Source organism: Pogona vitticeps, chromosome 5 (genome assembly GCF_051106095.1).
Source record: "Pogona vitticeps strain Pit_001003342236 chromosome 5, PviZW2.1, whole genome shotgun sequence".
In the NCBI taxonomy this organism is placed as follows: domain Eukaryota; kingdom Metazoa; phylum Chordata; class Lepidosauria; order Squamata; family Agamidae; genus Pogona; species Pogona vitticeps.
In genome coordinates this window covers 194,962,246-194,983,944 of record NC_135787.1, presented here as the reverse complement: position 1 = coordinate 194,983,944, position 21,699 = coordinate 194,962,246, and the positions used below count along the sequence as shown (strand labels likewise).

The 21,699-nt window shown below is 55.1% G+C and overlaps 1 protein-coding gene across 1 annotated transcript in view; it reads left to right on the top strand.

Annotated features, from left to right (window-relative positions):
* Positions 1-21,699, top strand: part of KCP (kielin cysteine rich BMP regulator) — a 79,963-nt gene that overhangs the window by 54,308 nt on the left and 3,956 nt on the right. Inside the window, exons 31-49 of the mRNA XM_078376812.1 lie at positions 682-764; positions 1,970-2,143; positions 3,579-3,758; positions 5,547-5,817; positions 6,539-6,621; positions 7,101-7,271; positions 7,545-7,638; positions 8,772-8,945; positions 9,910-9,992; positions 11,332-11,452; positions 11,589-11,671; positions 12,292-12,391; positions 13,763-13,851; positions 14,947-15,049; positions 17,033-17,175; positions 17,590-17,762; positions 18,670-18,781; positions 19,190-19,291; positions 21,206-21,370. Coding sequence (XP_078232938.1) covers positions 682-764; positions 1,970-2,143; positions 3,579-3,758; positions 5,547-5,817; positions 6,539-6,621; positions 7,101-7,271; positions 7,545-7,638; positions 8,772-8,945; positions 9,910-9,992; positions 11,332-11,452; positions 11,589-11,671; positions 12,292-12,391; positions 13,763-13,851; positions 14,947-15,049; positions 17,033-17,175; positions 17,590-17,762; positions 18,670-18,781; positions 19,190-19,291; positions 21,206-21,370 — 2,504 coding nt within the window. The remainder of the gene's footprint in view (positions 1-681; positions 765-1,969; positions 2,144-3,578; positions 3,759-5,546; positions 5,818-6,538; positions 6,622-7,100; positions 7,272-7,544; positions 7,639-8,771; positions 8,946-9,909; positions 9,993-11,331; positions 11,453-11,588; positions 11,672-12,291; positions 12,392-13,762; positions 13,852-14,946; positions 15,050-17,032; positions 17,176-17,589; positions 17,763-18,669; positions 18,782-19,189; positions 19,292-21,205; positions 21,371-21,699) is intronic.

The window sequence follows — 21,699 nt, the reverse complement described above, 5'->3', positions numbered from 1 at the left end:
GACCAGTCGTATCCCACACGCTGGACACCAATCAATGTGACAAACCCAGACCTACTGGGATATGTCACACAGTTACATTAAGCTGCCACCAACCATTCCCTATAAGAAGTCACACAGACCAGGGATGGATTTTTAAACAATAAAAAGAATAAGGTTTATTTAAATACACACAGGGAAAAATAAGCAATCAGGTGTATAAAATAAAGTAACGTGGCTTATTCTCACTCATACAAACATACAGTTTGGTTCACCCAGAACCCTTAACTTGAAGCACAGACCCTGAACCTATCAGTTCTGGCTACCCAACAGACACCTGAACCTATCAGGTTGGTACTCTGACACACAGAAGTACCCTGTCTGACACACAGACTCCCACAACAGCTTCTTCTTCCCAGCTGCTGCTTCGTCACAACCCAGTGTCTCTCAGCATCTCTCTCTCACCACACAGGCATCACATATTTATACAGTACAGCCCCTCCTCCTGATGTCCCGCCTTACACTTCCCATAGGATGGAACTTTCCCTCCAAACCCATGACAGACAGGTAACATCAGTGCTGTATGTAACACCGATGTCGCCTAGGTCTTTAGGGAGTTCTGCTTCTGACTTGCAGCTGGCCTCTCACTCTCGGTGACCTCTGCCGCAGCCTGAGAGACACGTTTCCTCATTTCCTCTTCCATAGGCTGCATTTTCCAAGGGCATGAATATAAAGACAACGAGACCCTCCCTTCCCCGGACGACCCCTGCGAGGAATGTCACTGCCTGGTACGTCCTGGGGGGGGGGGCGGAGGGGAGGGAAAGTTGTCTTGGCTTTGGCTGGCATGCTGCTGGGGGGGGGCTGGGGTTAGGGTAAGTGGTGAGGCTGGGCTGAGCGGTAGCCTGGCCGCGACTCCCCAAGCCCATGGTCTCTGGGCCAGAGGTCAGATCAAAAAAACCCCCTTGCACTTGCATGCTGGCGTTCTCCCACCCCGGGAGAAACATGAAGGAGCCTTCTTTCCATCCTTGCTTTTGGCCCCGATCCCCCGAAACAAAAGAGCCGCGCCGGACCGGCCGAGGGCCATGCTAGACAGTCCGAGATGCCACGGCTTGAGCCGACCGGTCGTTTCTACCTTGCTTTTCGTGATATTCCCTAGCTCACCATGGTGAACCCTCATCTTTCACGTAAAGGCAGGATCAAACTGCAAGGTTGAGGATGATGGTAGCAAGGAGGGTAGGGGTGATAAGAGAAGGATCTGCTCCAGAGGTTTGGAGACAGTGGGAAGTGGGACCCCAGCTGAAGCAGAGCGGGGAGCGGCCGGGCGTGGACCCCTTTCTTCATCATCCTTTCCTTTCCTCGTCCGAGATCATCCTTCGTCGCGCAACGCCACCAAGGAACGTATCGGTGGACGGCCAGGGTGGGGTTGGCAGGGGGGCGAAGGCTTCCCTGACCGACCCCACCCCCCAGGAAGCCTGGCCCAGCCACCCCCTCAACCAAGGACGCTCCCGTTGCACTGGACAACACCTTCCATCATCCCCAGCCAGCATCCCCCAAGGGCCAGGAATCAGAGCAATTGGGATAAACGGACCCAGCCTCTCCCTCTAGCCGAGGAGGCCGCGATGCTCAGGGCTAGGAAGCAGCTGCTTTTGGAGGGGGGAGCTAGACTACAACTCCCAGAAGTCCCCCAGTGGCCACGCTGGCTGGGGCATTGAGGGAGGCACAGGGCCGTGCCCCCAAAGGCTTGCCTGTCTCCCCCTGGGGGAAAGAGACCACCCCACCTCTATGGCCTCCATTCTGCACAGGGCGTGAGAGAGAGGCCGGGGGCAGGCTGGAGAGACCGGGAGGGGGCCGGAGGGGTCAACGCCCTTGGCCCCAAGAGCCCCTCCCTGCACCATCGCTGTGCCACTGGTCGGGGTGCCCAGTCTCCAGCCATTGGCACCCTGCGCCCCATGGCATACTGCTCTCTCTCTCTCTCTCTCTCCTTGCCTTCCAGCATGGCAACGTCTCCTGCGCCCCCCGCCCGTGCCCGACACCCCAGTGCCCCCACCCCTCGCATGACCCCTGCGGGTGTCCCACGTGCGATGCCTGCCACTTCCACGGACGGGAGTGCCAGCAGGGCGAACGGTTCCCGGACCCCCAGAACGCCTGCAACCAGTGCCAGTGTTTGGTAAGGAGGGGGCTGGGGGAGCCGAGGGGGCAGGGGTGGGGGGGCAGCCGCCACTGAGTCTCCTCCACTCAGCCTCGGAGCACCCTAACAGCACCTTGGAGAGGGCTGCCCTCGGGTTCCTCCGAAAACCCCGTCTTTCTCTGAACCTTTAGTCCTGGAAGCGACAGGCAAAGTATCTCCCCCGCTTTTTTTGGACTACAACTCCCAGAATCCACTACTCACCAAGGCCGCAGCTGTGTCGGCCAGGGAGTTTCCTGGGACTTAACACTCCAAAGTGTGCTTGGCCCAGGTGCCCCCCTCGAACAAGGACTCTCCAGTTGGTTGATGTGGGTTTTTGGGGCTCTTTGGCCGTGTTCTGAAGGTTGTTCTTCCTAACGTTTCGCCCGTCTTTGTGGCCATGGGCCTCTTCAGAGGACAGCACTCTCCAGTCGCACTGGACAACAACTCCCATCATCCCCAACCATGACACACACACCCAAGGTCTGGGAGGAATCTCTTCAGCTCCCAGTCCTCGTGGTCAGCAGCCACCAGGCCCTGGAGAGGACCTTTCTTGGCTTGCCCTTCTTGATTGTAAGCTCCTCGAGGCTGGGACCTGTCCTTCCTTCCTTTGAAAAGCCAACGGCCACGATCCTGTTAGCGGCAGATGCCTGCGCAAGGGAAACCAGGCAAGTCTGCCTCCTCAGCAAATTGCTTCTCGTTCACACCAGAATGCCCGCGCAAGAGGGATCTGGCCCCGTCTGCTTCTTGTGCTCTGTTTGGAAACACCAGCACAAGAAAAGCAAGATCAGTACAACAAGAGCACTTTTGCTGGCCTTCTCCTAACCTCAGGAACTCAGACGCAGTGTTAATGTCGTGGGTAGAATTCTGCCCTTTTTAGCAACCCGGTGGCATCGGTTTAGATGAGGAGCAGGCGGTTACACACTCGCTCCTCCCCTTTAGAGGCTCATGCCCTCTACCGCCTCTGGCCAAAATATTTTTCTTTCCAAAAGCCCTTTTTTAAATTTGAAAAAGCCCTCTCCTGCCTTCTAGTGCTCAAATATGTATTTTAAAATACAGGAGGACCCCCGTATCTGTGGGATCGGTATCCACGGATTCTCTGATCCAGGGTTTGGAAATATGAAAAATATTAAAAGAAAAATTCCCAGAAATATGTATTTCTAAGGATGCAATTTCCAGAACTGGCCACTAGAGGGAGCCAGAGACCACGCTGGGTCCAGTTTATATCCACAGTGTCATTACCCTAAGTGGCCACTAGAGGGAGCCATGCTATTTATACTATAGCATTTGCTATTATAGTAATTTATTCCTGGTGTGGAGTGTGGGGTACTAATTAATTAGTGATGCTGCTGACAGAGAAGAATGGAAACATGTGAAAGGTATTTCCTCCAATACTCTATGACTAAACGACAGTCTTGTCGACCTCCTGGCCCCACAGAACGGCACAGTGACCTGCTCGCCCACCCCGTGCCCCCCGACGTCCTGCAAGCGACCCATCACTCCGCCCGACCAGTGCTGCCCGCAGTGTACAGGGGCCTGCCATTATCACGGGCACCTCTACAAGAGCGGAGAAGCCTTCAGTTCGCCGCAAGACCCCTGTCGTACCTGTAGCTGCCTGGTGAGCAAGGGGGAGCGGGATTGGTGCCCAGTGGGTCAGGGAGAGGAGGGGAGGGCCTTTGCTGTGCATTGATGGCCAGGTGGCTTCCCGTGGACTTGGGGAATACGGCCTTTGGCACTGAAATCAATTTCATGCAGAACTTTGGGAGAGTTAACCTTTTTGTACTACAAATCCGACAATCCCCCAGCCAGCATGGGTATTGTAGTCCAAACCTACCCACCCACCCCGCTTCTCCAAATTTTGATGCCTCAGGAGCATCTAGGGTTAGCAGTTTGAAGGCCATGAAATGTAGGTTTATTTCACCAGGGCAGGTTTTAAATCCACAGGAGGACCCTCATATCTGCAGGTTCAGTATCCGCTGATTGACTTATCCATGAAAACATTAAAAATAGTAAAAGAAAATTCCGTGGAAATACATGTAGTTGTGGAAGAGGTCACTGTGTTAGTCTGCAAGCATTATAGGTGAAAGCAAAATAAAAAGATCAAAAACATGGTGGTACCTTAAAGACTGAATTTTGGTTGTTGTTGTTTTTTAATGTGAGCTTTCATGGACATCAGACAAAGTTATGTCAGTTATGTCTGATGAAGAGGACTTCTCCATAAAAGCTCAAATTAAAAAAATCTAAAACTTTATCTAAGTGCCACCATGATTTTGGCTTTTGATTTAACATATGTTTCCATATATAAGATGATACTTTCCTCTAAAATATTTAGATTTAAAATAATCTAAATAATGTTATACAAGGAAGTTAGGAGGAGGGAGGGATCAAATTGCTTTGATGATTCTGCTTTCCCCCTCCACTTTCTTCCAAAGAAAGTGGAGGGGGAAAGCACTTTCTTCACAAAAAAGTGGGGAGGAAAGCAGGAATCAAAGTGCTTTGATCCCAGCCTTGCCCCACCACTTTCTTGTTAAGAAAGAAAACTTTGGTTAGAAAACTGGGGGGGGGGTCTTATACACAGAAAAATACAGTGCTTTTTTAAAATTTTGTTTTTACTGGAAATATATATTTCCAATGATGAAGTTACCAGAATCGCCACTAGAGGGAGCCAGATACCATGCTATGTATCAGGCATTCAAAGATGAAACACAGACCCTATATTTTACTGGAACGTTTGCCACCAATGTGTCACCCACATTCAGTAGCGGGTGTTGCAGAAACCGGCAGGTGGGCTATAGATGGTGCATGGGACCTGTTAGCCACTCCTGCTGCAGAGGCAGCTCTTAAGAGAAGTCTGTCCCCAGGACGTCTGGGGCTGGTGGATGTCTTTCAGACCCGCCAAAGTCCGTTGAGACCATAGTGTTCATTTCCACCGCATTTCTGGTGTGAATGGCATGCTGTCATCGTGGCCCGGAAAGAGATCTGGCTTGGTTTGTAGTGGATGTGTATGTTCCTGCGTGTGCATGTGAGTTTAGCACAGAAACCCGGCCCCCAGAACCCCCCTGTATTGGTTGGAACCCCGCCTTTCCATGGAAGCCTTCCTGTGTTCCTTTACTCGCTCCTTCCAACGCAGTTATTCTACGATTCTAGGATTCTTACTTTCGGATGAAGATCAGGAAAAACTTCCTAACTGTTAGAGCAGTACGACATTGGAACTACAGTAATGGCCTCGGGAAGTGGGGAACAACGCTGGAGGCGTTCGGGAGATCATGGGGCCACCCCTCTATCCGATCTCCTTTGACTTGGATCCCTGCCTTGAGCAGGGGGTTGGACTGGATGGCCTTTGGGGGACCCTTTCCAACTCGGATTTAGTCTGTGATTCCGGGACCTTTCCTTCCGTCCTCTCCAGGCCGAAGTGGTGACATGCCAACCGAAACCCTGCCCTGTGCAATGCACCCACCCGCTGCCCCCCACGCCTCCAGCTTGTTGCCCCTCCTGCGAGGGCTGCCTCTTCGGGAGCCAGCGCTACGCCAACCGCCAGGCCTTCACCTCGCCCGCCGACCCTTGCAGCCACTGCACCTGCCTGCGTGGCAACGTGCTCTGCACCCCGGTCGTTTGCCCCCGGGCGCCGTGTGCCAGTCCCAGCCGCAGACCTGGCCAGTGCTGCTCGCAGTGCCCAGGTAGGAAGCGAGCCGGGGTGACGCGGGTCTTGCCCACGGGGCGGGGGGTGATCCGTGGAATGAAGGACGAGCGGTTTCTCCCTCGAGGGGCGCAGAATTCAGTGCGCTTAGCCGCATGGCTTCTCTCTCCAGGCCTCCTTATGGGGCAGACGGCACAGAACTTGGAAAGCTACTTTGAAACTGAGGTTGTTACTTGTTAGAGTAGCTTGAAGAAATCCACAGCCATGGCTCATTGCAGGGTTTAAAAAGCAACCCTTTGCGTTTGCCATTGCATTGGGTTGCATTACCTATCTATCTATCTATCTATCTATCTATCTATCTATCTATCTATCTATCTATCTATCTATCTATCTATCTATCTATCTATCTATCTATCTATCTATCTATCTGTCTGTCTGTCTGTCTGTCTGTCTGTCTGTCTGTCTGTCTGTCTGTCTACCTACCTACCTACCTACCTACCTACCTACCTACCTACCTACCTACCTACCTACCTACCTACCTACCTACCTACCTACCTACCTACCTACCTGCCTATCTATCTCTGGGCATAGGGACCATTTTAGCAGGAAGACCTTGCTTTCTGCACCAGTAAAGGAAGATGCCTGTCCTGACCGCTGGCCCAGGCAGGGTTTGTGGACTTGCAGGTGCACTTGAGGGGGGGTGAAGGGGCTGTGGGGGGGTCTGGGGAAAGCCCTGATCCGCCTCTCCCCCTCCCCAACAGCGTGCCGGCACGCCGGGCAGGAGTACCCCGAAGGGTCGCAATGGCTTTCTGCTCTGGACCCGTGTCAGCAGTGCTCCTGTGTGGTAAGACCTCACCCTCGCGCCCCTCTGTGCCCCTCATGGGGGCCTGCCCCGTCTCCCACCCTTCCGCTGGCCTCTCCGGGCTACCCCTCGGTTGGCACCCTGCCAGAACCAGAACGGGACCACTGATCATGGGAAATCAAAAATCCGGGGGGGGGGAGGGGCTTTCTAAGTTAGGAGTCCTTGCTCGGCCGTGAAAACTCAGGCATGGCAGCAAAGGTTGCCCATTCCTTAAACCTCTCACATAGCCTGAAAACGGCATTAGGTTCCTCTTCGTTCAGAAGTTACTCAATGGCACAGAACCACAACATAAAGCCATTAGGTTTACAAAAGACCCGCTCTTCAGATCTCAGTGCCCCACTGCGTCCTCCCAAAATCTACAGGATGAGATACGAGTGACTGGGATGGATGGGTCCCAATCCATCCAGCCGTCCCCCCCCACCTCCACCCGCCCACACAGCCCTCCCTCCCTCTCTTGGCAGGACGGGGAGGTCTCGTGTGAGCCCCTGCCCTGCCAAGCCACGCTCTGCTCCCACCCGGCTCTGGGGCCCGGCCAGTGTTGCCCGCTCTGCCACGACTGCTTCTTCGAAGGGGAACGCTACGCTCACGGGCAAGCCTTTAAGCCGGAGTCTTGTCTCGAGTGCACCTGCCAGGTGAGAGGGCATCAGCCTGCGTGGCTTCTGACCTCCAGGTGGGAAGGTGGGCGGGCGGGCGGGCGGGCAGGCAGATTGCAAGCGAAGCTCCCCCAGGGTGAGAGGCTGGGCTCAGTGGGTTGCCTCTTCCATTCCTTCCACCCACCACCTTTTTTTTAAAAAAACCCTTGCAATTGGGACAGATCCATCGGTGGGCATTTGAAGGGCATTCTGGAAGGGGCAGGAGGGAACGGCCAGGAACCACCGGGCCAAACAGCTCTCCTCGCTTTGCAGGATGGAAACGTCCGATGTGAGATGATCCAGTGCCCCCTGACCGGGTGCTCCCACCCCGTGACGGAGCCCGGCGTCTGTTGCCCCCGCTGCAAAGGTACCACCCCCCACGCTCGGCCCTCGAGGGGCAAGGAGGCTGCTTTAAAGAGGGAGCGCCCCTTCTTCCCTCCTCCGGACTTTGAACCGTTTCGGTCACCTGAGATTTGGGCTAATCCACCCTGTTAAAACGGTGCAGTCGAACTGAATACAGATTCCCCATTGAGTAACTCAATTTCCTGGCAGCACTTTATCGAGAGTGCAGGACAAGGAAGCCAGATTTCAGTTGAATGTCAGGAAAAACGTCCTGTTAGAGTGGTACGACAACGGAAGCAGTGACCTCAAAGGGAGGTGGGTGAGCTCTCCAGCTCCTTCAAGAGAAACTTAGATAATCACCTGGCAGATCTGCTTTGATTGTATTCCTGCCTTGAGCAGGGGGGATGGACTGAATGGCCTTGGAGGCCCCTTCCAGCTTTTCTATGATTCTATGATTCTGATCTGCTAGCTGAAATATTGATCAGGTTTCAATAAATACACAATGCATTCCATGTGGAAGACTTCGATAAAGGCTTTCAGTCTTACAAATTTCTTTGTTTTCATTTTGTATTTATTGAAACCTGGTCAATGTTTCAGTTGTTTGATTGATAAGGTACTGTAAGGAAACAGAGTTACTATGGGGAATAGATATTATAGTTCAACGACACGAGTTTCCGTTTGTTGCTTAATTGCACCACCGCGATCCTCTTGTTTTGGGTGCCTGTTAAAACTGTGGCCGATGGAGGGCCCTTTTGCCTCCCCTGTGCCGGAGTCCAGGGGCTTTTAAATGGGCAGCCACAAGGAAGGCTGGGGTCCAAGCAGGTGGAAGACTGCGTTCAGAAGCACCACTGGGTACCCACCCTTTAAAAAAGCGAAGCAAAACCTGCTGCTTGTATATGCCACCCCGTAGCACTTAAAAACAAACAACTAAATTTATTGGGCCACCAGAATATGAAAAGCAAGAGGGTCCGGGGAGCGAGCCTTTAAGTCCTGATCCGATCTGGCCATGTGTTATAGCAAGATGGAATCATCTCAGGCTTTAGACTTTGCCCAAGCGGCAGGGGAGCTAGCGCCCCCTGCCGCTTGGAGCTGGTACTGCCGTGAAGCAGGGGCTGGGCAGACGACGGCTGGGTCTAACCCTGGCCCCCGTTTCCGCAGGCTGCACCTACGAGGGCCGGGAGCGCCCCGACGGCAGCCGCTGGCTCTCCTCCTCTACCCCCTGTATGGCCTGCATGTGTGCGGATGGCGTAGCCACCTGCGCCGAGATTGTCTGCATCAGCTCCTGCATCAACCAGATCGAAGTTCCCGGGGAGTGCTGCCCCCTGTGTGCAGGTAAAGCGGTTGTGGGTAGGAGCCGTTCTGTCGTGGAACCAGGGCTGCGTGGGGTTTTCCAAGTAGTCTCACCCGCCACCCGCCTCTGGCTTCCTCCTGTGGCCCCTCTTCATTGAGCATCCCTCTGCGTTCTGTCTGGGAGAAAATGGATTGCAGCTATTTCTCCTGTAATGCAAAATATTTGGAGGTATTTTGGGCTCGAGCGAACCATTAAGCACCATTAGCTTTACAACAGTTCAGAGGTTGAGGTCTCTGGCTGGGGAGCCAGAGGTTGGGAGTTCAATTCCCCCTCCGGTGCTTCCTTAACAGGGGCTAGACTCGACGATCCAGAGGGTCCCTTCTGGTTCTAAGAGGAGGATGATCTCATTTTTAAAATCTTTCCATCAATAGGTGGAGCAGGTTTTGGTTCTGAAAACCTGCAAAACCTGTTTGACCAGAAGTGAAACTGGCATAAATCCCACATAATCCGGCCTTTTCCATCTCGCTGTCCTACCGTTCCAACGAGAGTTGCTTCCGTGTATCCCAACCGGGTGCTTTCCCGTCCCACCCGCTGTTTTAAATGGGAGAGCTAGGAACCATCCAGAACAGCCTTCAGACATTCGGGGCAGTGGGGGGGTGGAATATGGCTTCAAGAATCCCCCAACCAGTTTGCCCATAATAGCAGGGGGATGCTGGAGATTGTATTCCAAAAAAAATGTTTGTTTGTTTGTTTGTTTTGTACCCCGCCTATCTAGTCAGTATGACCACTCTATGTTTTCTATGTGCTCTCTCTCTCTCTCTGCTCTTTTCTCCCCATCGTTGTGGCTGCGGAGAACCTTTCTTGGCCTCGAAGGGCCTCGGATTCTTTCTCTCCTCTCCATACCTTCTCTCAGAAGGGGAGATGTTCTGTCTGGTGGGGCAGGATGATCCTCTCCAGCCTCCCCCGTTCCAAACCTCTAATCTCAGCTCGCCCCCTTTCTTCCAGACTGCTCGTACGAGGGTCGTGTGTATGGACCAGGCGAGAGTTTCCAACCCGGGCAGGACCCCTGCGAAATCTGCACCTGCGAGGTGAGCACTTCTCAGGTGGTTCTCAAAAAAGCAGTTAGGACAGGGGTACCTTGAGGTCATCTTGTCCAGTCCTCCCGCCCTGGGAAATCCTTTTCCCGCCAGCACGCCCTGCTCTTGCGGTTTCCGGTGAGCCAGGAAGGAGAAAGCCTGTCCCAAACAACCAGCGTTTACCCTGCTTTGACGCTGACTGGCCCGTGGAGAGACACACGATCGCAACCCTCCAAACGCAGCTGCAGTCACTTCTTTGGTCACTAGGTGGTGGTAGAAGCCAAGAGGGTGGCTGCCCTGGGCCATAGGAACAAAAGGAGGGGAACCCAAGCCCCCAGGCAAGGCATCCACTTACCAGACCCAAGCTGGCTTTACCCCAAGGGAGCGGCGTCAGGTGGCAAGGACACGGGGGGGGGGCAGACTTGCTGCGCTCTCTGCTCTTTGCCGTTCTGAAGAGCTGGGGCTTCTCTCGGCAGCTCTCCCAAGCGGGCCCCTGGAAAGAGCAGGGACCACAGCTGCCTCGGGCTGCACTTTTTCCTGGGATGGCACAACGCACCCCCCCACCCCCTGCCCGGCTCCCGTGCAGCTGCTGGGTGGAGGGGTTGCCTCTCCTTTCTCTTCCTGCCTAGCTGGGTGGGTTGCAAGAAGGCCGGGGGGGGGGGAGAGGCGGTTTTGCAGTGTTGGTGGCGGAGGGTTTCACTAAAGTGGCGTCCACCTGAGATGGCGAAGGGGTGGCTGCCAGCCCCACCACAGGCCCCCTCTTCCTTCCGCTCCCTCTGGGGTGGGGGGGACAGGCCTCCCCCTCAAGCAGGGAGGTTGCTGCTCCAGCTGCCCAACCGGACACAGAGGCCCAACCGGACACTGGGAGCTCCAGTCACCCCGTGGTGCGGACCGGTGTAAAATTCCACCACCGTGGAAAGCTTTCGAGCTTGCATGCTGGGGGGCGGGTGTGGGGTGTGGTTCCTGGATTCTGTTGCATCTCCTGTTCTGGCAAGCTCGCCCATCCTTCCCCATGGCTGAAGAAGGCATCCTCACGTCCAGATAAGAGGACGTAGCCCCCCCCCCTCCCAGGGGCCTGGAGACACTTGGAAGACTAAAAGGCGAACTGTTTCCAATTCGGCATGAAGCCTCAGTGGAGCGCTGCTCTTCCCAAACAAGTCGGTCAAAGCCGCTGTCAAAGTGGAAGCGCCTGCTTTGGGAAAGACCTCAAGGCCCTTGGTTGGTTTTGCCCTCAGAGGCCGATCTGGTTCCTCCTCTTTTTGTGGGGGGGGGGGGAATCCGGCGGGCACCCCTGGAGGTCTCTCGAGGAGCGCTGGGTGTGTGTGCCACACCGTGTCTGTTTCCTTTCCAGCTGATGTCCGACGGGGAGCGCCACCTTCAGTGCTACCGCAAGCAGTGCCCCAGCCTGCTGGACTGCCCCCGGGAACAGATCCAGTCCCCCGGGGCCGGGCGATGCTGCCCAACCTGTGCAGGTGAGCCCAGCCCCTCCAGGGGGGGAGGGAGCAGGACGGAGCTCCCCTGCTCTTTTATTTTCTAGGATTCTCGCCGCAGGGATTTGGCCGGTCCCTTGCTCAGTGAGCCCTCCCGGCTGCTTGCCCTTTTTTGCAGAAGCCCTCAGCAACTGCACCACCAGCCTGGTGGGCAACGAGATCCAGGCCACGGATGAGCCCTGCTACAGCTGCCAGTGCAAGGTGAGGCTGCCTAGGGGAGGAGGTCACCCAGGGAGGGGGGGCATGGGGGAGAGAGAGGAGGCTCCCGCCTGCCCTCCCTGTGGTCCAGCCTGGAGGATGGAGAAGGCAGGGTGGTTCGTATCCAGAGACCCTCGGAGGAGGGGAGCGACACCCTGTCTTCTGTCTCCCTCTTTGCCTCTTTGCCTCGTCTCCCTGATCTTCCTTCTGTGTCTCGTCTCCTGCGTTTGTGACCCCGATGCCAAGCCCTCCCTCCCTTTCATACTGAAGGGAGCTCCTTTGGGAAGCAGTCTTGGTTTGAAGCGACAGCAGAACGCGGAGGTTTCAGCACACCCCATTTGGGCCAGGCGGTTCTTTTCAAGCAGGGAGAGAGAGCCCACCTTCCCTCTTGACTTGCTGTTCTTCCTGGACGCCGGGGGGGGGGGCACCCACTTCCAGAGCCCTTTGTGACCAGCAGGAGACTGTGTTCTTGCCGTGTGCCCGTTGGCAAGAGGCATCAGGTCTCCCCTCAGGTTTCCTGGTGGCTGGAGCATCCCTTAAAGCTTCCTGTGGCTCCATTCCAGTGCTCTGCTCTGATGCCCACCTGCACTAGCCCAGCCTGGCTCTCCTCTGTTTCCATGCAGGATCTGACCTGGGTTTGTGTTCACCAAGGATGCCCGCTGTTGAGTTGTCCTGCGGCTGAGCGCTTCACTCCCCACGGAGCCTGTTGTCCGATCTGTGACGGTGGTGTACCTCTCCCCTCCCTCTCCCCTCCCTTCCATTCCCCCAACACACACCCATGCCCCATTTAGCCCTTGCCATCCGGATGCAGGAGCCCAAAGTCATCATCCCACCGTGATGAGACACCTGGGAGTTCAGACTGCCTTGCAAGGTGGGAGAGGAGATTGGGGGAAGCAAACCCTAGGTTTGACGCTTGACCCTACAAAACCCGTGGCGGACAATTCCTTCCTGTTCCCATTTCCAGAAGGCAGTGGGTGGATTATCTTCCTGCAAGCCACTGCTTGTGCAAACAGGCCTAATAACTCATCCATCAGGTTATCGTCATGCGCTGCCAAGCTGTTTCTGACTTGTGGTGGACCCCAACTGGGTTTTCTGAGATAACTGGGGTTTCCAAGAAGTGGTTGACTTAGGCCACCTTCTGAGAAGCTTCCATGATTTGAACCCGGCATGCCTGAGTCCTAGCCAGATACTATCCCCTGCACCAGACTGGAGCAGGAATGACGTTTTTGCAATAACTGACCATACAGCGTTTTGTTTTGGGTAGACTGTAAACAGGCACAAGCGGCTGGCAACACCGCATCCTGTTTCAATGGGATTTCTTGCATGATGGCAGGAGATGTCATTCGTGCCACAAGACCAGTGCTGGGAGGTGTCCCGATTGCTGACAGTGTCAGGGTTGGGCTCACTCTGTGCCCAAAGGGGAGACCCTGGAGCTGCCCTCCCTCCCTGAACAAGACTGTCCTCAACAGCTGGCCAGGGCTTAGGTAGCCAGGAAGCCTCCCAAGGCTGGCCAGGTAACAACGCTGTGCTTATCCGGGGGACACCTCGAAGCGTTCCTTTGTCACCCCATGTCGAGTCTACAGGGACCCGGGCCCTATCAGTAGCAAGGAAGCCTCCCAGCAGTGGTTGAGCAGCGACAGAAGCAAATGGATACCTACTTCGCAGACGGATGCCGTTTTTTAAACCACAGTAGGGCTCACATCGTGTGTCGCATCCAGAGCCACTGTGAATTTCCCCAAGGCATATTAGTGGCCAGGCTCTCTGCCCATCCCGTGCCGGGACTAACAAAACCAAAACATCAGAAGATCTTGGAAAGGTCTGCCATCTTGAAAGGATACCGGTTTGCTGTTTGAGGTCCTCCTTTCCCGTTTTGAGAACCGATCTTCCTTGGGGGGGTAGAATGGCAGGCGGCTTTTTACTGTGACCCTGAAATGGGTCGGCTCCACATCCAGTGCACGAGCCTCTTGCCCGTGCCAGGTCTGAAGCACACCCGATCCGCCTCACGCCTTAGAAAATAAAAACTTGGATGCCACATTCCGAGCGGATCTCAGGAGCCTCTAAGTTCTTTCTCTCTCTCAATCCTTCCCTCGGCAGAGTGCGTGATCGAAGGTGAGGGGCGACGTGTGTCCGATGGAGAGAACTGGACAGATGATGCGGACAGTTGCGTTTCCTGCTCATGCAATGTAAGGCCAGACTGGGCTGGCTGTCAGGAGCCCATCCATCCATCCATCCATCCATCCATCCATCCATCCACCCACCCACCCACCCACCCACCCACCCACCTACCTACCTACCTACCTACCTACCTACCTACCTACCTATCTATCTATCTATCTATCTATCTATCTATCTATCTATCTATCTATCTATCTATCTATCTATCTATCTATCTATCTATCTATCTATCTATCTATCTATCTATCTAAAACAGCCAAGGCTATGAGCCCTGTTCTTCTGTCTGCTATACCTGAAGCCTTAGAACTGGCTTAAAGGCTATTCTTCTTCCCATTTTACAGAAGGCTATTTTAAAAATCTGAAGTGGAAAAGTATTCCCTTTTTAGCCTGGTTGTGCGCAGAACGTTAAAACCTGGGTCCAACGGACTGATCTGCTCTCCTTCTGATTATGGAAAAGGGCAGACCTGGGAAAAGTTACTTCTCAGTCATGTAAAATCTCTCTCCCGGTATGATACCGTGGGAGCCAGAGTTTTCTCGGGAGGTAGTTTTAAAAGTTTAAAAGTTCGAGTGCCTTTAATAGCTGACACAAACCTCTTTTAATGGCTGGGAAAATCCAAATATGTCCAGAAGGAAGGAGAGAGAGAGAGAGAGAGAGAGAGAGAGAGATGGAAATAAGGAGGAGGTGGAGAGAACCCCATATTGTGAGGTCTTCTGGATCTCAGGTTAGAAGAGTCACTTTTCAATGTGCAGTATATCTCGCTGTGTTTTTACTTCTGTACTTTTGAATACTGTGAGCCATCCTGAGTCCCCTTATCGGGAGAAAAGAGGCCTGTGAATAAGACAAACAAACAAATAATAAATAGCTGTTGTGGGTTTTTCGGGCTCTTTTCAGAACTCTTCGTGTTCTGAAGGTTGTTCTTCCTGATATTTTGCCCATCTCTGTGGCCAGGCATCTTCAGAGGACAGGAATAGCACTCCTTTTTACTTAAATAAGTAAAAAGGAGTGGAGGGCTCTGACTCCAACACACACACACACTTCAGACAGACACACACACCCTTCCTTATGATTCTCACGGCTTGTCTTGTTTGTCTCCGCTGTTCAGCTGGGCCACATTGAGTGCCATATCCAGGAATGCGAGCCTGCGGTGTGCCAGGAAGGGCAGGTGAAAGTTCAGCCGCCAGGGCAGTGCTGTGCCCAGTGCCAAGGTAGGCTCGTTGAACGCGCGTCCCCTTTGCTGGCTGAGCTATTGAGAGCCTTTCTTTCCTTTCTCGTTAAATCAGTCCACGACGCTCCGGCTAGCTCAAAGCAGGGACTTTTTGGTGGTGGCTCCCACGTTATACAGAACGAATGTTCCAGGTTGCAGTATCATCCTTCTGGGAAAAGAGTGATGATGTCTCCCTTTGGATTCCTGTCTCCCAGCAGGAGACGTCACAGAGAATGTGCCTCAGAAGCAGTTAGGGTGGCTTCTCTCTCTGATTCGTGTGGCTTGTCGTTGCTTTTCCTAAATGTTTTTTCTGAGTCGCTCCTTGCAGGTTCTGCCCGCCACGTTCTTGACGGTGTGCTGAGTCCCCATTCAGCAGCCTCGTTCTTCCTGTTTTTGTCTTCACCCCCGTTGTCGGGGTTTGAGTTTGTGTGGCTTCCGTAGCTATTTTCATGGCATGGCCGTTGTGCAAGCAAGGGCTGGGTCTCTTCCCTGGAGATCACTGCTTGTGCAAACAGCCACACTGGCACAAATAGCGTGAGCTTGCTTTCTATTGCACAGGTGGAAATTTCCACTAGGCGGGTGCTCTGTCGGATGCTGGCCTCTTGTTTCTCATGGCCAGCCACTTGATGCTCAGGGATCGGGGGATCCTGTAAACAGGCGGAAAGGTAAACTCTCCGGGCTCCCAAATGGGATGCGCCACCTGCGCACTGCCTCCCCTTGAGCGCATCTCATCCCTTTTCTGAAAGCTTTTAGGTTGCCACCCCTAGGCACGCTTGAGCTGGCAGGAAGTCCCTCCAACCAGAACGGGACGTACTGCTGGATAACTCAGAGGCTTAGGTCTCCGGCTGCCGAGCCAGAGGTTCACTGGGCCTCCTTGACAAGGGGTTGAGCTCATTGATCCATGGGACCCCTTCCGGCTCTGCCGTTCTCAGACAATAATGATGAGGATGACTACTGTACTACTTCCGAGTTGGTGTAAGATTGCGCAGCCAAGAGCTGATGTTCCTGCGGAGCTCAGACGAGACCCCATTTCCCTGCCCTGAATTGACCAGCTCGCCTGAAGCCAAGTCCCCACTCAGTCCAAAAGGAAAGGGGGGCCTCATGAGGAACCTACCTTACAGGGGTGTTGCAGCAAGGCTAGGAAACACGCAGCCCTCCAAGGTCATGGGATGGTCATTCCTGCCATTGCTGGCCAGCATGATCAGTCGTGGCGGAGGGAGTGGCATCCTTTTGGTGGCACACCCTCTCTCTCTGTCTGGGGATTCGGACCGGTTCCCGCCTCAAAACCAAGAGGCAGAAATGGACCACTGGTGGCCCTCCCGATGTTCATGGACTCCCACTCCCATCCACCCTAGCCAGCAGAGCCCCAGGCAAGGGATCATGGGAGTTGTAGAGTCCTAGAATCATAATGGAGCTGGAAGGGGTCCCCCTAAGGCCATCCAGTCCAACCCTCTGCTCAAGGCAGGAACCCCAATCCAAGCAGATCTGATGGACGGTGGTCTGATTTTCTCTTGGTGGCCTCCAGAGTTGGAACGCTCGTCACCTCCAGAGGTCGTGGATTCCGTTGTCGTACTTCTCTAACAGTTAGGAAGGGTTTTTTCCTGATATTCAACCGAAATCTGGCTTCCTTTCACTTGAGTCCATGGTTGCGTGTCCTGCACTCTGGGAGGATCGGGAACGGATCCTGCCCCTCCTCTGTAGGGCAGCCTTTCAAGTCTTTGAAAAGAGTTATCTGATCACCCCTCGGTCTTCTTTTCTCAAGGCTAAACCTGCCCAGTTCTTTCAGCCTTTCCTTCCCCCAGGCTCGTTTTCCTATTCCCTAATCCTCCTGGTTGCCCTCCTTGGAACTTTTGTGTGTGTGTGTGTGTGTGTGTGTGTGTGTGTGTGTGTCTGCTTTGCTTCAAGAGAAGAACGGGTTCTTGAACCTCCAGAACCTGACCGGCGTCCCGCTCTGTCCTCCCCCCACGTCCTCTTCCCCTCTCAGGGCCCGCCAGCGGCTGCTCCCACCGAGGCCAGACGTTCGGGGCCAACGAGCGCTGGCAAGTGGACGAGTGCACGACCTGTACCTGTCTGTCCGGGGAGGTGCACTGCCGGAGCGAACGCTGCCCCCCCACTGCCTGCGCTGCCGTGAGTTGGAGGGTGGGAGCGGTCTGTGGGTCCCACAGCCCTGGGCTCTGGGACGCCCCTCAAGACCCACTGGCCGGGCTGTGGTCTTCCACGCTGTTTCCAAACGCCACGCTCACAAACCAGGGGTTCTCTGTCCCTCCAGATGTTATGGACTTCAGCTCCCAGAATCCCTCTTGGCCACGCTGGCTGAAGGCTTCTGGGAGAGAGAAGCCCAACCTGAAGACCAGAGGTTGAGGATTGTTGCAGCAGGCAATCCGGTTTGGGGTGAAGCCCTCCGCTGGCGTGGCCTGGCTCGCTGTCTCGTGCTCATCGTATAGTAGTCCAGAACACGGACGGCACCGATGATTTTTGGAGTAGGGGCGGGCAAGGCGGTCCTGATGCTCTCCCCACTTCCCCTGTTTCCTTGCCGGACAGGACGAGATGCCCACCTTGATCCCGGGCATGTGCTGTCCGCACTGCGTCCCGCGTCCCGCCACCTGCGTCGTCTTCGGCGACCCGCACTACCGCACCTTTGACGGCAGGATGGTGCATTTCCAGGGCAGCTGTACCTACGTCCTGGCCCAGGACTGTGATGGGGGAGACTTCAGGTAACGTTTGGCCTCTCCGTTTGCTCCCCTGGGTCAGCCGAAGAGGAAAACGGGAATGTTTCTTTACCTGCACGGCGGGAGGGAGGGACGGATGCTTGCTGTCCTGGGGGGGGGAGGGAGGTAAATGAAGATGCAGAATCTTAGGGACAATCACGACTCAGGGTTGGGGCAGGGAGGAGACCCCCTTGTCCCTTTTGGCTGTGAAGGAAAGGGAACTCCAGAGGAGATGAACATAAGGAGGGTCGGCGTGAGCGGTGGCTGGGGTCACCTGCCTTGCCCCCCCCCCGAGCAGCCTTGGGTGAATCTGGATCGCCAGGGGTTTAAGCATCTGCCTGTGGAGCACACATCTGGTTGGGAGTTCGATTCCCCCCTGGGCCTCCCTGACAGGGGCTGAACTCAGTGATCTGGAGGGTCCCTCCCAGCCCTGCAGTTCTAAGATAATGATGAAGATGATGATGAAATAGCACAGCCCCCAAAGGCCACCAGAAAGAGGGAGTGGGAAACTATTCTGAGGTTTTATTTACACACAGAATAGGCTGGGAGGGGTTGCCATAAATCAGAATCTGTGGACCAGTCTGAGGGCTCTGGTGGGGGGGCCAGATGAAGCCTATGGGTGCAGGCAGCCCCCCCCCCCGGCAGCCCTTCTGACCACTCAGCATATTTTTTTAATGGCTGTGGCCAAGGAAGCTGGATATGCCAGCCACTGTTCCGTGGCTTCACCCTTCGGGAGCCTCTGCTGTCCAACAGGTTAAGAGAAGAAGCCAGGGAGAGCGAGAGAGCCGAGGCGAGGGAGGTTCTCCCACCACCCACCCTGCCATCCCTCTGAAGAAAAGGGGTGAGCCCTGCCCCGTGGCACCCTCTGGGGAAGGCCCTGACCCTCTGCCACTCTCCACTCCCCCCTCAACAGCATCCACGTGACCAACGATGACCGTGGGCGCCAGGGTGTGTCCTGGACGAAGGAGGTGACCGTGCTGGTCGGGGACTCCACCGTGCGGCTGCTCCAGGACCGCGTGGTCATGGTGAGGGGAGCCAAGAGGGTGGCGTTGGGCTATTACTCCCAGGAAAACCTCCTGTGGCGGAGGGGGTCCTGGCTGCAGCACAAGCAGCGAGGGGAGGAAACACCCCGGGCCCCTCACCTCTACCTCTGTGTGTGTGTGTGTGTGTGTGTGTGTGTGTGTGTGTGTGTGTGTGTGTGTGTGTGTGTGTGTGTGTGCGCCCTTTGCAAACAGTGGCAAAGGGCAGAGGGATAGGACCCTCTGGGGGGGGAGGGGGTTTCACAAACCTCAGACCCCCTCCCCACATATAGAACCCACCCACCCCCTCCCTTTTTCCCGGTGGGGGGAGAAAAAGTTTGTCTTTCATCGGGAGTCAGACCCAAAGACTTGGCCCGCCCCCCTGCTTACGGCACCCCTCCTTTGGTTTCCCAGGTAGACGCCCAAACCGTGACCCTCCCCTTCTTGAAAGAGCCCCACCTGTACATCGAGCTGAAGGCCACCACGCTCCTGCTGAACACCAACATTGGCGTCAAGGTGCAAAGAGGGGAAGGGGCATTGCGGGCGCGGGGAGGGGGGGTGTCACAAAGGGTTGCAAATATGGGAAGGGGGAGGCGAGACGGTCTCTCTCTCCCTCGGCCAGCAGACCCTGTTTTCAAAGGTTGTCCTAGAGAGCAGCCGGGGGGGGAACAAACTGGGATGGGGGGATGCAAGAGCCCCCCTCCCTGCAGGATTCATCCTTCCCAAGCCCTTGTGGAGTAAACGGGAGGCGTACCAGCTTTGGAAGGGGGCCTGGTCGCGGGGGGGGAACCGGAGGTCTAGCGTCTCCATGGGGGCAGAGGGGGCAACAGGGACGGCCCCCGCCTGCTGTGGGGGGCATCCGTGTTTGGATCGCAGCCTGGCCCTCTCACCAGGGGTGAGCTGGAAAGCGTGAAGCCAGCCAGCCATTCTCCACTGGGAGCCACATCTGGGGGAACAAACAGTACCTTTCGGGGAGCACCCTCCTCCCACTCTGTGCGCCCCCCACCGCCACTGCTTTGGCATCTTCCAGATCTGCTTGACGACCGTTCCCCTCATGACCCAGAATATAGTTCCACCCACCTGGAGAGCACTCGGTTTGGGAAGGTAGATTATAGCCCCCCACCCACCCACCTTTTGCCCTTAGTGGCCACCCAGATGCCACGCTGGGGGCGGGAGTGGCATCAGTGGTTAAATTTATTTATTTATTTACAAGATTTTTTAGCCGTGCCATTACCAGCAGCCTCTGAGCGGCGTACAACAATATTGAAACTTTGAAAACATTGAAACCATTAAAAATAGGCAATATTATAATAATATCCTGTATTTTAAAAAAATCATGAAAACATTATTATTAATAAATCCTGCTTCTCATATGGCCAGCTAAGGGATACTATTTAATCAAAATGCTGGCTAAACAGAAAGGTCTTTGCCTGGCGCCGAAAAGCCAAAAGTGTTGGAGCCAGGCGGGTCTCTATAGGGAGGGCATTTCAAAGTTGGGGGGGCAACAGCCGAGAAGGGCCCTATTTCGGCTTGCCAACCCCCCCCTCACCTCTTTCAGGGATGGCACCATCAGAAGGGCCTCCTGGCCTGATCTTAGAGGGCGGGCAGGCTCATATGGAAGAAGGCAGCCCTTTAGGTAACCAGATCCTAAGCCGTTTAGGGCTTTATATGTCAAAGCAAGCGCTTTGAATTGGGCCCAAGCAGCAGCAACCGGCAGCCAGTGTAAATTTTTCAGAACCAGCGTGATACGAATCCATGTGGCCCCACCAATTACCAGCCACGCAGCCCTGTTCTGTGCCAGTTGCAATTGCTGGACCATCTTCAAGGGCTGCCCCACGTAGCGCGCATTGCAGTAGTCCAGCCTGGTTGTTACCAATGCATGTGTGGCTGTTGTCAGAAAGATGGCAGCACTGCAGTCAAAACTCTGCTCGCGACCCAAGTTTGATCCCAGGGAGCCGGCTCAAGGTTCCCTCAGCATTCCAGCCTTCCAAGGTCGGTAAAAGGAGCGCCCAGGTTGCAAGGGAAGGAGGGGAGTGGGGGCCGAATGTGTAGCCTGCGTAATTAAATCATAAACTGCCCAGGGAGCGCTTTGAACGCTGTGGGGCACCCTATGAGCAACACACTTTGCTTTTGCTTTGCTTCTATGGGTCAGTGCAAAGGCTCAGGTCCTCTTCCCTGACTCTATAGGCAGAACCATCCATTGCATGAGTGGTTGGGGTGTTTTTGCAGCTCAGGCAGAGAGAGGGGTCTCCAGCGTCTCCTGGCCCAGCCATAACCCCCGTGCCTTGTAACGGGGCGGTCTCCAGCCAGGGATGGAAGGAGCCATGCTGCCACGCTGCTCGGCCCACAGCCAACTGGGTACGGTCTGGAGCCCCGAGGCTTCTGGGACCCACCGCTGTCCTTCTCCCCCTCCTGCTCGCCCCTCCTCAGGTCCTCTGGAACGGGCGTTCCCACCTGGAAGTCAGCGTGGCCGGCACCTACAAAGGCCAGACCTGCGGGCTCTGTGGCAACTTCAACAGCTACCCGCAGGACGATCTGCGCCTCCGGTCGGGACAGCTCACCTTGTCCGAGGCATCGTTTGGAAACAGCTGGAAGGTAAACGGGGGGGGGGGGTGTCAGCGGAAGAAGGTGTGTGTGTGTGTGTGTGTGTGTGTGTGTGTGTGTGTGTGTGTGTGTGTGTGTGTGTGTGTGTGTGTGTGTGTGTGTTTGGATGTGATTCCTCACAGGATTGGCTCTCGTGGGCAGGAATCAGAAAGCTGTCATTGTAGCGTGATGGGAGTTGGAAGGGGGCCTCTGAGGTCATCCAGTCCAACCCCCTGCTCAAGGCAGGAATCCAGATCAGAACAGATCAGACAGACGATGGTCTGGTTTTCCTTTGAAGGCCTCCAGAGTTGGAGCCCTCACCACCTCCCTCCTGCGATCAT